Here is an 18,242-nt window from a genome sequence, read left to right as displayed (position 1 = left end):
AGCCATCCGCTTCCTGAGTGGCCGCATTCCAGATGTGCAGACTGGTCATAGCACATCTGCCAATCAGAATGGGCCCTGCAGGGAAACCCTTGGCTGCTGAGGCTTGTTTACAAACTCGTGACTCTGTTTCTCCCTCCTCTTGTGTGGTGTGCCACGGGGAACATTAGTGAGGGATCATGCTAGCACACGCCTAGATAAACAAACTGCCTGAAACCAGGATCACCACTGGAGCAGCCACATCCCAGGCAGAGCTTTAGCTCTTGCTAGCCACAGGTAAGCGCTGCTGCTTTAAGAGGATAATTGCTCCTGTAAAGTTTCTGGCTTTCCTTTTGTTAACCAAAACAAGGAAGCTAAAATATGCTGTGCATTACTATGACTTCAATACTCAACTAGTGGGAAGTCTGCTGTTGTTTTTGTTTAAGGGAAGAGAAGAATGAGGACACCAAGACCGTTTTTAAAGGCAAAGTCACATTCAGTGTGTAGAAATTCGAACCAGAAACATGAGCATTGTATACCTAAAGGGCAGAGCATCTAAACAAACATGTCTGACCATGAATCTACTTCCTACTCGTTCAGAAAACGGTGTCTTAGTGTATACTAATTCTTGGGCTTGAAAAGGCATTTCTTGGGCGGGTGAGGTGGCAAAGTGGGTAAAAGTGCTGCAGTCGGTGAGAGTTTTGGTCATGCAAGACTGCTGACTGAGTCTGGTTCCCGGAACCAACAGTGGAAGGAGAGAACTGATGGCTGTTGCACACGCACACGTACACACACACACACACACACACACACACACACACACACCACATGAATAAACAAATAGAACATTCTTTTTTATTATAAGCCCAGTGCAGAAAGATGGAGCATTCATGGATATTGGTGTGTCTTATTCCTTTCCACCTCTTTCTTCTTAGGGGACAGTCTTATCATCGAATGAAATTCTGAAATTGGGTGTAGCGGTTATTGTCTAATCTTTGCCTTATTTTAAATTACTTGTTCCTTGTTAGCATTGATTCAGAAGATATTACAGAAAATATCTTCTGTGTGCTTTGGTAGTGTTCCCTTAGGGTTCCCTTTACAGTTGGGTGGGACTATGTTGTGGTTTTCTTTTTTCTTTCAGTGTTGAATTGTGTACAACACTGAGGCTTTCTTCAGTTTCCTTTCTTATTTTGAAGCCTTTACCAGAAAACAGTTGTTGCTTGGACTCAAATGGGCAACTTGGGTGTTTTGTGGCCCTCATTCATAGGATGGTTTTCGGGTTGATTCATAGTATTTTGTAACAGTCTAGAAAATCACTTTTGAGCAAGTTAGGCCCCTGAACTCTTACACACAGCTGCCTTTCTCACCCGGAGCACAGCTGACATCTTAGGGCGTTTCCCTGTCCCTTTCGGACAACTAACAGCATCCCTGCTCTCTCGTCCTGAAAGCTCCTTCCTTCTCTGTTGTGACAACTGGAATGTTTTATGTGCACCACATCATAGCTAATTATCCCCCAGAGCGTTCTTGAACGTTCTGGATAGGAGAGAGTTAAGGCTGTATTTGTGTATTTGCAGATGTTGCCAGCTGCTCATTTTGCCCCCTCCCATTCTGTTAGGAGCTTCTGCCAACCGTGATTCATGGAATGATTTTTTGGAGCTGAGTAATCTGTGGCTTTTCTGTTTCCTTACTTTCTCCAGCTAAGTCTTTCTAGTTTCAGCAAAGTCTTTAACACAGCAAAGATCTTCTAAGCCTTAAAATTGAAACGTGGTGATGGTAACATTTTCCAAATAGATAATTCTAACAAACCACCAAAAGGTTTTATGTGTCCTATGTTGCGTGCTTTTGACGTCCGTGTCAGGCAGATCCTCCCCACTCCGACGAAGAGCACTGGAAAAAACACAACTGCCCTGACCGGTGCTTTGTGCGACCCAGTGGTGTGGCCTCTGGGATACTCAGCTCCTGCCCTGTGACTTTAACGCCCGTGCTGACTTGTGACTGTCTCCTTTCTTTACAGATCGTAGCGAGAGACATAAGCCAGAGCATCGTTCTTCAAGGTATGAGTTTATAGTGTTTAATAACTCTGTTTAAAGTTCCTTCTTTGAAAAACTATTTGGGAGCAATGAAGCTGTCCTTTTTAGGGTCACTGTTATATTGAACTCAGTTATGGTAGTCAGAGAACTTCACAAGAAAAATGTCTTTCGTTTCCTGAGCAAAACCCTGTGAAGTCACCGAGTCGTGGACAGTGTTTTACAGTGAGGATTCCTTTCAGGGACAGATATAGCTTCATAAAACATTCTCATTCTCTTCCTTTTATAACTCAATTCCCTCTCCTTCTAACCAATGTTTTAAAATGCACATTGCTATTTTTCTAGTTAAAACATTAACACAGACTCAGCATAGGAACTCAGAAAATACTTTTAAAATGTCATCGTTGTATGTGTGTGCCCATGATGTATGCCTAAGGGATAGGATACATGCTGAAGCACGCCTGGGTTAGAGGGCAACTTCGGAAAGTCATTGTCATTCTCTCCTTCCACCTTTATGGGCGTCACAGGATCGAAGTCAGGTTGTCAGGATTCTATGGCAAGTACCTTTACCTGCTGAGCCATTTTGCCCCCAGAAAATTTTGGGTTTGTTTTTGTTTGAGTCAGGGTTTTTTCATGTAGCCCTGGCTCTCCTAGAACTTGATATATAGACCAGGCTGGCCTTGAACTCACAGAGATCTGTCTGCTTCTGCCCCACCAGTGCTGGAGTTAAAGCTGTACACCACCATGCCTGAAACTTTTTTATAATTACAAAGCATTAAAAAACAAACAAATGAAAACCAACCTTCACCAGCACCAAATAATATTTCTAAAAATCTTCTCAAACTTGAAAAGATAGAATCTGACTTTTTCTCTTTCTTCTTAAGTAAAACTGGCAGGTTATTCTAGATATTTTAAATCAATTTCAAGAAAACTATAATTTTTCTACTATTACTTTCTCATTATTCTATACTTCACTCCTCTTTACATTTTATTTTGTGAAAATTGATAAATTAGTGATAATACATTTATTAGATTTACTGGTAAACTATACCCTAATGCTTTTCCAAAGGGGTCAAATCCTAACCTGTACTGAGTTCAGTGAATCAAAACATAAAATTTTCTGAAAGGAGAACATAGCCGAGTGTCTGTAATATTGACCTTTCTTCAGGTATAATGAATACATTATAATAATTTACTCTTTATATATGGCTGGTTCTGAGTCTCGACAGACATAAAAATTATTACTATATTATATATTTGTGTGTGTACATTTGTGTGAATGTACTACATATGTGTTGGATGGGTGTGTATATGGATGTGCGTGTATATATAATGAGTGTGTATATAATATTTGTGGGTGTGCTTCTGTGTGTGTGTGCATGTGTTTGGTATGCATATGGTGGGTGTGCATGTGTGTGTATGTGGTGGGTGTGCCTATGTGTATACATATGTGTGTGCCTGTGGATGGTATGTATATGGTAGGTATGTGTGGGGGAGGCATGCATGTGTGTATAAATATATGTATATATATATATACCTGTGATGGATATGCATGTGTGTGTATGTGGTGGGTGTGCCTGTGTGTATACATGGGCGTGTGTATGTGGCATGGCATGGCCTGGGTATGGCGATCAGAGTACAACTATGCAGGGGTTCTTTCTCTCCTACTGTGTTCTTCTTCGGGCCACACTCAGGCGTAGTGGCAAGCGCTTTACCTGCTGGGCCATCTCGATTTTCCTGTAAGCCTGATTTTATTTATTTTTTTTTATGCTTTTTCAAATACAAAGTTTAAAAAAAGAAGAAAAGCAATGTATGAGAATTTTGAGAGCATACTTAATCTGTGGATGATTTGTTAAGTTGGGTTATTGCATGGCACAGTCCTTACGGGGTCAAAAGAAAACCTTTGGGAGTCAGTTCTTTCCTTCCACTCTGGGCTCCTGGTGACTCAGTTTATCAGGCTTGGCCGCAAGCACCTTTACTTGCTGAATCATCTCATTGGCTCATGAGGCCACAAAGCTAGAAGAGAAAATTTTAAAAATAGTTAGAATAGTACAGACCAAGAATTGGCACACTGAAGGCTGAGATGAATTGAGCAGATTAAATTTTAATGCAGATCCTTACCCTGAAACATAAGTGACATAAAAGACAGGAGGAGGTAGAATGTTAATGATAGGAGGAGCAGTATGTTTTTTAAAAAATGTGAAAATTTAGCTCTTCGTAGATTTACCATGAGTGGAAACCTTGGCGCTTGCTTCCACGCTCCCCAAAGATTTGTGCTGTTGAATTATATGGAAGGAGAAGAGGCTTAGTGCCATGGGTTCACGGACCTATAAAAAGAGTGGATATATTGATATCAGACAAGGAGCTTAAAACACGAAGTAGAATCTCACGCCCGGTCCCTGAGAGCTTCCTCAGGCAGTCTGGAGTGGATACGTGAAGACTATGTATTAATTAAGGCCTCTGGCATTTGTGGTGCATATCCAAGCCGGGACTCTCTGGTCCCAGACACAGCAGCTGACTTGAGACAGGTAGAGGGGAAACACAGCTAAATCATGGGAAGACTGGGGCAGTGTAACCAATGTAGGTGTTTGGGAGAGAAATGGTATCTGACTTCAAAAACCTGGAGACTGACATATAAAAGGAGACCAGAATTGTTTTTCATAGTTACTGTCCCCTACTTGAGCACAGTCCTGAAGATTGGAGGTATCACTGATTTCAGGACTAGGAAGGGAAGCGTACAAAGTGAGTCTTGACTCCCAGTAGAAATGAAAAGCCCAGCTGAAGGAGTCATGGACAAACACTTATCCTACGGGCTTTGGGGAGATGGCTCCATCAGTGAAGTGCTTGCTACACAAACACGTGGACCTGAGTTGGATTTCCAGCACCTGTCTTAAAAACAAACAAACAAAATCCAAGCATGGCCACATGGGCCTGTGATCACTGGGAAAGTGAAGGCAGGAGGGCCCCTAGGCTTGCTGACCAGCCAGCTTCTCCATTCAGTGAGCTCCAGGGTCAGTGAGAGGCCCTGTCTCAAAACATACGGTGGGAACAATCAATAAAGACACCTGATGTTGATTTCTGGTGCTTGTGTGCGTGCGTGTGCACACACGTGCACACACACACACACACACACATAGTAGGTTTAGGAGGATAGCCAAACAAATTCAGGATGATTTGAGTGTTTAAAAAATAATAGATTTTAAATATATATTTGTATATATTTTACATATTTATGTGTATGAATATATTTCCAACAGGGTCTCACTATGTAACCCTGACTGGTCTGAACTCACAGGGATACTCCTGCCTCTGCCTCTGAATGCTGGGATTAAAAGCATGTACCAGCCTGACTGGATTAAAATAAACTGGAATTTTTTAAATCCACGTCAAAGGAATGATAGTGTTGCAAAACCATCACTGTACAATTTTCCGTGCTGTTGCGGACTGAGGCAAGGATCATGGGTGACTGTTAACACTTCTCCAGAGTTGTTGGGGAGCTGATATTTGTGTGACCTTATAGCAGGGTTTTCAGCCACACAAGGGGAAGTTACCACCTTCATCAATGGTCACCTTATCTGTCATCATCAGCAAGAGCCTGGCAGTGTCTCCAGATGGTTCTGTCAGCTGCACACACTGTGCTTAGGTGGCGGGGAGAAGGCTCTGGAGTAGAGTGTCTCAAAAGACACAGAGGCTGGGTCGAAGTTTTACGTTAAAAAAAAAAGCTACAAGAGCCAGACACCCAGACACCTGTAATCTCAGTTCTCAGGAAGCAGAGACAGGAGGATTCTAAGTTCCAAACCAGCCTAATGCATGCATGCATATGTACATACATACATGCATACGGTTAAAAGAGACATTAGCAAGTAAATGTGGTATGTACATTTAATTTTTAAAAACTGAGATAGAAAATACCTTCCCCACCACACACAAAAAGAGAAAAGAAACAAATTTAAAACATCTCTAATTTTAAAGAAAGAAGTTGGAGGAGAGGCCACTAGGGAAGCTTAAGTGGGGTTTTATCCGTAAACATTGCTTGTTTAGGTAGAGATTAGAATGTCATTCTCGGTAGACAGCTGCCAGAGTATCAGAAGTGACATGTTTTATGTTTACAGTCTGTTCTCGAATGATTCATGGGAGCAAAACAAGGGCAGATGAAGAAGCAGATGTATCAGAGGAGAATATTAGTGATTTGTGCATAGAAGAAAGGCATATGCCTGAGAATTTTATTGTTTCTTCGGCGTGTTTATAGACGTGAACATTTGTCATGCATGAATTTAGGCAAGTACAGTGCATGTGTGAACATCCAGACAGAGGTCAGCCTCGGGCATTGTTCCTTGGTGCTGTCCACCATTTCTTCTTAAGACCGTCTTGTAGGTAGGGCACCTGCCGCTCACCCCTTAGCCTAGGCTGACCGGCCAGCAAGCCTCAGGGACTCACTTGGCTCTGCACCCCAGCCCCGGGCTTACTGATACACCTGGTTTGGGATGCTGGGGTTTGAACTCAGGTCCTAATGCTTGCATAACAAGCAATTTACCCCCTGAGCTGTCTCCAAGCCCTGACTGGAAAATTTCAGAGTAGAAAGTCACAGCGGCAAGAACTGCCTGAGTGTTCGCAGAAGTCCCAGGAGACGATTGTGCCTCTGAGGACAGAACTTTAAGGGGAGTGGATCTCTACACAATATGAGGAAGAATTTGCTGTCAGCGCTGATCAAAGAGACACTGTTCTGTGAGCAGATACTGTGAAGGAAAGCTAACATAGCCGGCGCTAGGGAGAAGATAGAAGAGATTCCTGTGTGACTAAGTTATTCTTTGAGTTGCTTTAGCCCCTTGCTTGCTTAGTAACCCATAAATATTTGCTTGAGGGAGCCCTGTTCTGGCTCCCAGATTTGGAGCTGGATTCAAAGGAAGGGAGTGGCAGAAGATGAAGATGGCAGAATCGTGGATCCGCCTGCTCAAGATCAAAAGCGGCCCCTTGGGTTCGTTCAGAGTAAGAATAAGAGAGGGACGAAGGTGGGGGAAAGCATCAACTCGAGTTGGAAAAGCATAGCTCTTGGATTCACTGTAACCCCACACATCTGTTTCTTAGGGTACACTCAGACTCTTTCTTGCTTTCTTGGGATAGGCTTTCTTATTTTTAAATAGCCTCTTGTACTCGGTATGTAAGCCCAGGCTGACCTCCAGTTTGAGATTCTCCTGCCTCAGTCTCTTTTCCACACTTAGCTTCTTAGATGGACCCTTAGATGTTGCTGCTTATGTCTCAAATGTTCCTATGCATGGCTATTTAAAGTGGAGTGTTTCGCCCATCCTCTGTGCTGCCCTCTGCACAAGGAGCCAGTGCCAGCTTTATCTCACTGACGGTCAGCATTATCTCCATCACACTGGGCATTTCTTTCTCTGGGGCTTTGATGGCAAGGAGAGAGCCATTGATCATCTGGTGATTCCTGAAAGTGTGGGATCCCTGGGGCTTCAGGCCTTCATCCACTTCCTCCAAGGTAGCATTGCCATCGACAGGATGGGTTCCACAGGGTTGCTTTTCCTCCTCCGTTAGAGCAGAAACCAAGTCAGCTCAGACCGGACCCCGAAGCGCAGTAGGAGCCTAGAGGTTCTGCCGCCACTGAGAGATGAGAGTGAAAACAGGGACCCAGCAGATTCTCATCTCAATCCTTCCTTTTCCAGGAAGATTCAAGGTTTGCAGGCTGGATTTCTTTGTTCTCTTTTCACACTTAAAAAAAACAAAAGAAACAAAACCCCCAGTGTGTAGAGCAGAGCCTCCTTTCATTTTTTTTTTTTTTTTTGAAGGTCAGGACCTACCCCAGGCTTTGCTGCTGCCTGACAAAGCATACTAGCCTTGTAAATCCTACGTTTTATTAGCTGAAGATGGTGGGTGCTCTAGTTTCTGTTGCAGATGAACACACTGGCAAAAAGTAACCTAGGGAAGAAAGGGCTTACTTGATTTATAGTCACAGATTACAGTCTGTTGTTTCTCTCATCCGGCCTCTTCCTATCCTGTGTAGTTCAGGCCTCCCTGCCCAGGGAATGGTGCCTCCCAGGTGCACTGGGTCGTTCCTACATCAATTAACAATCAAGACAATCCCCTAAATAGTCCCACATCAATTAACAATCAAGACAATCCCCTAAATAATCCCACATCAATTAACAATCAAGACAATCCCCTAAATAGTCCTACATCAATTAGCAATCAAGACAATCCCTAATTGAGGCTGTCTTCCCAAGGGAATCAGTTCATTTCCCGCCGATGTGATAAAATACCATGACCAAGGCAACTTATAGAAGGAAGTGTATTTTACTTAAAGTGGTAGATGGTTAGGGTCTATGATGGTGGAGACATTCTGGCAGAAGATGGCAGGCATGGTGTCAGGACAGAAGCTAAGACCTCACATCTTGAACCACAAACAAAGCCGAGAGAGTGAACTGGAGGTGGCATGAGGCTTTCCATCTCAAAGCCTGCCTCCAGTGACATGCTTCCTCCAGCAAGGCTAGGCTGCCTCAATCTTCTCCAAAGAGTGCCACGAAATGGGAACCAAGTGTTCAGGGGCCTGAGACCGTGGGGGACATTTTCATTCAGACTACCACACCACACAATTCTAGGCTAGCAAGTTGACATTCTAAGCCAGCCGTCACAGCACTTCCAAGTTAAGAGAATGCAAAAGATCCTTTCTCCCCTCACTTGGTGTGCTTTGCCTACCAGAAGGAAGCTATGCCATTTGCCTTCTGGTAATGTACATTAGGTGGCTTTCTTGTTTCTTATTAGCCTGTCCGCCAGGTGGTTCTCAACCTTCCCAATGCTGTGACCCTTTAACACATACAGTTCCTTGATGGCTGAAGATACAGAATCACCCCACACTAGTTCAGAATTACATGTAGTAAAGGGTTATTTATTTAAGGGAGACTCCCAGATCACTGTCCTACATCACAGTCCTCTGCACGAACGGGGAATAGGAACAGAGTCTAGCAGCCGGAAGTGAGAGCTGGAAGTAAGAGAGTGAGCACAGGCTTTACAGCTGCATTTATAGTATAAGAGACCACACCCAAGTGGGCTGGTATCTTAAAGGCCTTTGGCTGAAAGAGCGGAAGGAGCTCTTACAGCACCGTATCTTAAAGGCTATTGGCTGAAAGAGCGGAAGGAGCTCCTACAGCAGTTCCTCATGTTGTGGCAACCCCCCCAACATATAATTACTTTTTGCTATTTCATAACTGTAATTTTGAGAGTTATGAATTTTAATGTAAATATGTGATAGGCAGGATATCTGATATGCAACCCACAGGTAGCATTAAGTTCTGTTCTGTACATTCCCACTGTCAATTCTTCATTGGAAAAAAACACATACATTCTCCTTTTCTAGCCCTTCTAAGTAGGTATGATCTGAGGAGCATGGGGTGAAACTGAAAGATTTTGACAGGGTAAGAAACAAAGAGCTGGATAGTTAACAGTCATGCCTGATTGACAGTTTAGGGGTCTGCTTATGTCGTTGTTGTGTGTATGGTTTATAATACCTTTATGAACCAGACAGGTTCCTATTACCACTATCATGGCTATTGATCCTAATCCTAAAATCCCTTTAAGGACAGCTCTGATACCAGATAATATCTGAGAAGGAGCAGATGGGACATCGCATGACTGTACAGTAATCACTCCCTGGCTCTAAGGGTGTGATGCAGACAGGAGTCATATTAGCAGATCAGCGTGGTAAAGGCTCCACCGAGTGAGGCTTAAGATGGCAAACCTCAGTGACCTAGTTAATCAGAGCATCCTCACCCAGCCAGGCATCCTTGAGAGAAACAAAGGCACCCTGCAAAGGGTTAACACCCTCGTAATTACTTTTGTGGTTTTACTAAACTAAGGTTCTCTGTTGATGGAGAAGAATAAAGCACTTTCCTCAGGCAGAGCTCTCTTTTATTTCAGTGCCATAAATCCAGGGTTTTATTCTTGCAAGTTTTAGTGCAGTGTGAATTGTTTGTAGCACTACAGCCAGCTGCCAAGGCTTATGGCCCATCTGGGTTTTTAGCAGCACTTTGTCCTTGGGGTGGAGAGGGTGGAACGCAGACCTAGAGAAAGTAGGCTGATGCAGTGGCTGACATCTGGCCAGATTCCAGTACATACTGCTTAATCCTGGCTTTATTTTCTCTTTTAAATTGTGGGATACCTGTCTTAGAGTCTAGTCTGTGAGTCTCCCAGAAAGTTTCAAGAGGGGGTCTTAATTTGGGTGCTGGAGAGATGACTCAGTGCTTTAAGAGCTTCCCGCTCTTTCAGAGAATGTTTGTGTTTCCCAGCCCCTCACAAGTGTTTGTAACTCCAGCTCCAGATGATATGGCGCCCTCTTCTGACTTCTACAGGCACTTGCACTGACGTGCACATAACCCACACATAAAATTTTCAAATAATTCTCTTTTTTTAAGGACTTGAGTCAGTTTCAAACATCTGTCCTAATTCAAAGTAAGGCAATAGATAAGACTTTATCTTGTTTTAAATGGATCGCCAGTATTTTATAAGGTTAAGGTTCATCTCTTCTCACCTCCTTCCATGGACCAGGGTCTTCACAATAAATCTAATTCTAAGTTGTTTACAAATTTTGCTCACCTTTTAGGTATCCAGAAACACGAGCCAATCCATTGTCACTTTGAATAGAGCTGGATACAGTCCACACCCAGGATTGATCTTTGAGCAAACTTAGTCATCTCTATTATTCTCTTAATCCTGGTAGAGCTTGTTTCTCCCAGCATAGGAAAACATTCACAAACACTAATGAGAGCATTCTTTAAATACATATAAAGGACTTTATAAAAATCTAAGCGAGAGTTCTAGTACACATCAAATTAAACTTTTATTTAAATTTGTAACTGTCTCCCCCAGACTCAGCTATTAATAACATCTAGGGGGGAAAATGCTGTGAAATAGTGTCAGAGAAACTAATCAGGTGGAAGTAAGAACTAAAGATAATAAAGGATGTTAAGTCCTGTGGCAATGATCGCCACGAACAGAGGATTAGAACTCTTTTACCAACCCCACGAGCCTTAAATTACAGATCTCAATGACTTCTGGGGACGGAATAACTAGATACTTCATCTCAAATATTTTATCTCCAAAAGAAAATAATTTACAGCAGCGAAGAAAGAGACAGTGAAGCAAACCTTTAAACTTCCCTTTCAAGAATTATCACGTGAGTCTTGATATTCCTAAGGCCTCGTTAAAATTACCTATCATAATCTTCTTTTGGGGCCAATTCAGGAAACTGAGTGATATTTTGTTGAAAAAAATCACACACCAGAAAGGAAACGTTAAGTGATTCTAGATGTATCGTGGAGAGAAAAGGTGGCAAAGGTGTTTTGAAAGTCAAGAGGGGGAGGCAGATGGCCGTCTATGATTAAGACAGTGTTGTCAGCAGTTAGGTCACTGGGACAGAAAGGGAAGCGCTCACAGACAGGTTATTATTTCCAGTATCCATGGGATGTGACAGAAGTGGCGTTACAGATCAGCAAAAGAATGAGCTGTCAACAAATGGTGCTAGAAACATTGATTATCCGGGCATTAAGCGTCCACAGGAACCGCTAGGAGCTAAGCTTCTAAAGCTATCAAAATAAAGAAGCAAAACTGTAATGCTTGAACAAATGTGGCTAAAGGCCACACATTGAGTTTTGTTTGGATGTTTTATCTGCGTATGTGTCTGTACATGCTAGACCAGAAGAAGTGTCAGATTCCCTGGAACTGGAGTTACAGAGATTGTGAGTTACCGTGTAGGTGCTGGGAATCGAACCTGGGTCCTCTGGAAGAGCAGTCAGTGCTTGAGCCCTCTCCCCAAACCTCACAGGGAGTTTGAAGCTTGACAAGTACAAGTCATAAGTTGGACCTTTAATCCCAGCAGAGACTAGAGGGTCTCTGTGAGTTCAAGACCAGCCTGGTCTCCAGAGTGAGTTCCAGGACAGCCAGAGCTACACAGAGAAATCCTATCTCAAAAAAAAAGTAAAAGAGGAAAGTGTGGCATGTGATACACATAAATGACAAAGGTTAGTGTCTAAGATATATATGTGTGTGTGTATGTATATATATCTTATATATCTAAAATATAAATATATGTTTATATATATGTATATGTATGCTGCATTTCAGGAAAAAGAAAAAAGACAACTCAGTAAAATAGGTCAAGGGATTCACAAAAGATGAAACCTAAATAATTAGGAAAAGATTATTCAAGCCAGGCGGTGGTGGTGCTTGCCCTTAATACCAGGAATGGGGAGGCAGACACAGGCAGATCTCTGAGTTCAAGGCCAGCCTGGTCTACAGAGTGAGTTCCAGGTCAGCCAGGGCTACACAGAGAAACCCTGTCCCAAAAACAAAACAAAAAAGAAAGAAAGAAAGAGAGAGAGAGAGAGAGAGAGAGAGAGAGAGAGAGAGAGAGAGAGAGAGAGAAAGAAAGGGAAGGGAAGGGAAGGGAAAGAAAAGGGAAAAAAAGAAGAAAGAAAAGGAAAAGATTATTTACCTTCCTAGCCAAAAAAAAAAAAAATGCTAGTTTGGGTACAGTACAGCTCAGCTCGGTGCAGAGTTGCCTCCTGGCATGCAGGTGAGCTCTGAGTTTCGCTGGGGTAGGGATGGGGGTAATGAGATAAGACTTCACTTCTGTTAGGATGACACAGAAAGGTCAGGAACTCAGGCTGCCAGCCAAGTGTGAAAGAGTGCAGCTTGGCACAGCAGGAAGGACAGCCTTAGTCAGGACCATAGCTGAGGCGTGTGGACCAGTGCAGTGAGATTTGGCAATAGGAGAGAATAGAAGTTTGAGCTTGACTTTGAACACACCATGGGTATTTGCAGTCAAGGTATCAGCGTTGATACCTGTCATTGGTGGTTTTCAGCATTGATTCCTATCATTGATGGTTTCTGAGCATTGGTACCTATCATTCATGTTCTGAGCACTGGTACCTGTCATTGATGGTTCTCGGCGTTGATACCCGTCATTGGTGGTTTTGAGCATTGGTATCTATCATTGATGGTTCTGAACATTGATCTATCATTGATGGTTCTGAGCACTGATACCTGTCATTGATGGTTCTCGGCATTGATACCTATCATTGATGGTTTCTGAGCATTGGTACCTGTCATTGATACCTGTCGTTGATGGTTCTGACCATTGGTATTTATCATTGATGGTTCTGATCATTGATACCTGTCATTGATGGTTCTCAGCATTGGTACCTGCTGTTGATTGTGGTTCTCAGCACTAGTATCTGTTGTTGATCGTTGTTTTCGGATCTGTATCCATTGTTGGTCTTGGTTCCAGGCATTGGTACCCATGGCTGATGTTGAGGTTTCTCTTTGGCGCGTCACCAGCATCTCATTATGGTTTTAAGTAGAATGTCTGAACAAAAGATTTACCTTGGGTTTTTTTTTCCCTCTTTCTAAGTATGTCTACTAAAATATCATGCTTTCCTGGGCTCCATTTAACTACTGTAATTGTGTAGCTTTTCCCTGCCCATATGTTTTGATTTCTGTATCTCTATAAACCATAGCTTGTGTGTAATTACCTCTTGGCATTATGTTTTGTGAGCTATAACAGAAGCATTACTTTTGCTCTAGGATCTATGAAGTTTGAAACAAGGTGAAAAATTAAAGTGCATATGGGCTTTGCGAAAGAAAGAACCTTTTGCAGGGGAGAAGATATGAATTGTGCTGTTTTATTGTAGATTTAAGAAATGGGACTTTACATTTCCCTGTGGTGTGATGGAATGGAAATGAAACATTATATTGTGTCTGCTGGATAATTGAAAAGTTTTATCAGCTGGCCTGCTGCTGCCATCAGACTTACTTGGGAGCTTTTCTGAAGTTGCAAATTAAGCCGCAGGCAGCTAGCTTTGGACAAGCCTGCTTGTATTTATGCCCTCTCAAGACAGGCCTGCATGGCCACGGTTTTTTCAGCAGTCCAGGGAACACATGGAACTCCTGACCCTATAATTCGTTCCCCTCTTTCCTTGGGTTGTATTTTGTATTCGTTCTTTACCTTTCTGCACTATAATTTAGAAGCACTATAATTTATCTACAGCTCTGCAAAGCCAATAGCACAGAGACTTTGGTTGAGTGAGCTTGGTGTGCAGCTTTGGGCTCAGTCTGCCCTTAGGTTATGGTTTATCCCAACCAATAAATATCCTTGTAAAACGCGGCTTTAAATTTTATTTAAATATGCCCCTCACTGGCAGAGCACAGATCACCTTTTTCAGGTATATTGGTTAGGACTATAAACTACAAAAACAAACTAAATCCTAGAAAAATCTCGGCCTAGACAGAGTTGGTTAAAAACAGAAACAGTCAGTCAGCCTGGACCTCAGACCTCTGTCTCAATGACAGCCAACAGCTGCAACTCCAAAGCCGAGATTTCTGGAGCCTGTCGCTAAAACCGAGTTAGTCCAGAAATCAGGACTGGAGTTTAGTGGGCCCAGATTGGAGCTCACTGGACCCAGAACTGGAGCTCACTGGGCCCGGAACTGGAGCTCACTGGACCCGGAACTGGAGCTCACTGGACCCGGAACTGGAGCTCACTGGACCCGGAACTGGAACTCACTGGGCCCAGGACTGGAACTCACTGGACCTAGGACTAGATCTCACTGGGTCCAGGACTAGAACTCACTGAACCCGGAACTGGAACTCACTGGACCCGGAACTGGAGCTCACTGGACCCGGAACTGGAGCTCACTGGACCCGGAACTGGAGCTCTCTGGTTGATTAGAGAATTCTCTACATAACACGTCAGAACTTCCCATCAGCCCTAGCTGATGTGCCTCTTCTGCTCTAGCTCCTGTGATTGACAGCTCGCCTCGAGGCCATGCAGGGATCATCCCGGTGCACAGCCCTTGTGATTGCACTGAAAGTAAGACGTCTCCAGAACTTGTCTTGTCCCTCCCTCCGTTGGGACGGAAAGGCTGAGAATTAGTCCCTTCCCTTTGGACATTAAGGAAATGAGAGAACAGACGGAGAGTGCAATTGTCTCATAAGCTTCCGGGAAACCGTGTCTAAAGGACAAACATTACCGAACTACACCGGTTACCTCAAGATAAAGCTATCCTTGGCACTCACGTCCCTCAGGCAGGCCAGCGGTGCAATGCAGGCCAGTAGGTGGAACCTAACGCTTCTCCCCAGCCATCGCACTAGTCGGCCAGCAAATCCTGAAGAGATCTGGACAGAGAAGTCCTTAGAGAAGGAACTGTGTTCTTCACCGTTTTTTCATCTGAGGAGTTCTGTCTTTAACACCATGGCTCTTTAAGAAAAAAAAAAAGTAGAATTACATGTGTTTATTCTAATTATGAAGCAGAATATATTCATGATGGGAATTTTTAAAAGGAGAAGTATATAAAAGAAAGGAAAATCACCTAATCATACCCATCCATGGTTAATCATTATTACAGTCTAATGTAATTTTTCTGATTTTATCTTTTTCAAATAGATTCTGACTTTAATATAAAAAGAGGTTCATGAATATGCTATTTTAAAATTGGCTGCTTTTATTTCATTAGTTCATGAAAAATTTTCCCATTTCAATAAATATTCTTAAAATTATGCGTAAAATTTTTTTTATAAAATTAAAATATTTATTGTAGAAAGTCTATTTAAAACATCGAGAAAAAAGACTATTGCTGATGGTTCAAAAGTAGCTATGTCAGTGTATTGACAGCTTGGCGTTTTACTGGGAATGCTCGTTATATACTCGCTGGTTTAGTTCTTCACAAAACAGCAGTAGATACATGCAAGCAGTTTTCATAACATACTCTTTAGTGATATTCCAGCTTGCAGGCACAGTGTATCCAATTTTATCTTCCCGTCACAGTGGTTCAGTATTTCCATGGCCTCCCCCCTCCCTCCCTCCCTTGCTCCCTCCCTCCCTCTCTCCCTCCCTCCCTCCCTCCCTCCCTCCCTCATTTAAAGCATCCTTCAAAATGACTGCACTGGACTTAAAAACTATAGGAAGTTACATATAAATATGTGAGCACTATATGGCCTCCCTCCCCCCTCCCTTCCTCCCTCCCTTCTTCCCTCCCTGTCCTATCTTTCTTCTAAAAGTATCTCATTATGAAGCCTCAAACTCTCAGTCCTGCTGCCTCGGGCTCCTGAGTACCACCCAGCTTCTTATTGTTAGTAAACGTTGCTGTGAACATTCCTGTGTTTGCATTTTATCGGCTGCCACTGATTGTCTCATGATAAATCCCTCATACTGAAATTCATAGACAAAAAAAATACAAATAAACAGTTTGGGACTTGATTTAATGATTTGACTTAAATCATTAATTTTTAATTGTTTTAATTGGGCTACATATTCTTTTCCGCTCCCTTCCCTTCCTCCCCCATCCTCTTCTACCCTCTCAAATAGTTCCCATGCTCCCAATTTACTCAGGAAATCTTGTCTTTTTCTACTTCCCATGTAGATTAGATGCATGTATGTCTCTCTTAGGGTCCTCTTTGTTGTCTAGGTTCTCTGGGATTGTTAATTGTAGGCTGCTTTTTTTTTTTTTGCTTTATGTCTAAAAGCCACTTATGAGTGAGTACGATGTTTTCTAGATCCATCCATTTGCCCGCAAATTTCAAGATGCCATAAATTTTTTCTGCTATGTAGTACTCCATCGTGTAAATGTACCACATTTTCCTTATCCATTCTTCGGTCGAGGGGCATTTAGGTTGTTTCCAGGTTCTGGCTATGACAAGCAATGCTGCTCTGAACATAGCTGAGCACATGTCCTTGTGGCACAATTGAGTATCCTTTGGACATATACCCAAAAGTGGTATTGCTGAGTCTTGAAGAAGTTTGTTTCCTAATTTTCTGAGAAATCGCCACATTGACATTCAAAGGGGCTGTACCACATTGACATTCCCACCAGCAATGCAGGAGTGTTCCCTTTTCCCTACAACCTCTCCAGCATAAGTTGTCATCAGTGTTTTTGGTCTTGGCCATTCTTACAGGTGTAAGATAGAATCTCAGGGTTGTTTTGATTTACATCTCTGATAGCTCAGGATGTTGAACATTTCCTTAAGTGTCTTTCAGCCATTTTAGATTCCTCTGTTAAGAGTTTTTTGTTTAGAGTTTTCTGGACTTCATTTTTTATTGGATTATTTGTTTTTTTGATGACCAATTTCCTGAGTTCTTTGTATATTTTGGAGATCAGACCTGTCTGATGTAGGGTTAGTGAAGATCTTTTCCCATTCTGTAGGCTGTTGTATTGTCTTGTTGACCATGTCCTTTGCTTTGTAGAAGCTTTTCAGTTTCAGGAGGTCCCATTTATTAATCGTTTCTCTCAATGTCTGTGCAACTGGGGTTATATTTAGGAAGTGGTCTCCTGTGCCAATGCGTTCAAGTGTACTTCCCACTTTCTCTTTTATGAGGTTCAGTGTGGTTGGGTTTATGTTGAGGTCTCCATGGTAGAGCACTTTTATAGCACTTTGCAAGACTGGATTTAATCTCTCTCTCTCTCTCTCTCTCTCTCTCTCTCTCTCTCTCTCTCCTCTCTTTTCTTCCTCTCTCCTCTCTGTCTCTCTCTGTGTCTCTCTCTCCTCTCTCTTTTCTCTCAGTCTCTGTGTGTGTGTCTCTGTGTGTCTCTGTCTCTGTCTCTCTCCTCTCTCTCCTCTCTCTCTCTCTCTCTCTCTCTCTCTCTCTGTGTGTGTGTGTGTGTGTGTGTGACACACACACATACTTACATGGTATCTTTCAGTTTAACTCTCATCTTTTATTAGGATGCTCATACCCAATCTGTTATTCATTCTGTACATTTTAATTCCGACTCCTAATCACCATTTTCCAGCCTCTATTTGAAAAAGGACCATGCCTGTTCAAGCAGAAGAAACTTTTAGGGTGTTCTGAAATGAACACTTAAAGCCCTGTTGCCGCTGTGTGGGGCTGGTCACAGGTGGACTGTAGGATGGAGATGAAGTGCCACCGTGCAGGCTGCCTGAATCCTGGCTTCATTATTTAGGAGCAGGGTTCCCTGGGGCAAGTTTTGGTCTTTCTGTACTTCAGGTTCTTCTGCTAATCATAGTAGGGCTAATCATAGTAGCTCCCTCTATTAGGCTTGTGGTACTTCTTTAGTTACCATATTTATCAGAAAAGCAGAACCAGTGGTAAATGAACCCATATTGATAGACATATTGGGAAGCTGGTGAGATGGCTCAGCAGTTAAGAGTGTGTGCCGCCCTTGCAGAGGACCAGGGTTCAATTCCCAGTGCCTACGATGGATGGCCCACAATCACCCATAA

The 18,242-nt window shown here is 42.8% G+C and overlaps 1 protein-coding gene across 5 annotated transcripts in view; it reads left to right on the top strand.

Moving 5' to 3' along the window:
* The window catches only part of Sh3d19 (SH3 domain containing 19), a 151,853-nt gene that overhangs the window by 64,593 nt on the left and 69,018 nt on the right, over nt 1-18,242 (top strand). For 3 of the 5 annotated variants that reach the window (XM_048424513.3, XM_048424511.3, XM_085682538.2), the window contains exon 2: nt 1,991-2,030. In XM_048424513.3, coding sequence (XP_048280470.3) covers nt 1,991-2,030 — 40 coding nt within the window. Of the gene's footprint in view, nt 1-122; nt 274-1,990; nt 2,031-18,242 lie in introns of those variants that run through there. The other 2 variants (XM_048424514.3, XM_048424517.3) reach the window with 2 other exon arrangements.

This window comes from Myodes glareolus, chromosome 20 (assembly GCF_982192425.1).
Source record: "Myodes glareolus chromosome 20, mMyoGla1.1, whole genome shotgun sequence".
Classification (NCBI taxonomy): Eukaryota; Metazoa; Chordata; class Mammalia; order Rodentia; family Cricetidae; genus Myodes; species Myodes glareolus.
The sequence above is the reverse complement of the archived record's forward strand: the minus strand, read 5'-3'. Positions and strand labels throughout refer to the sequence as shown.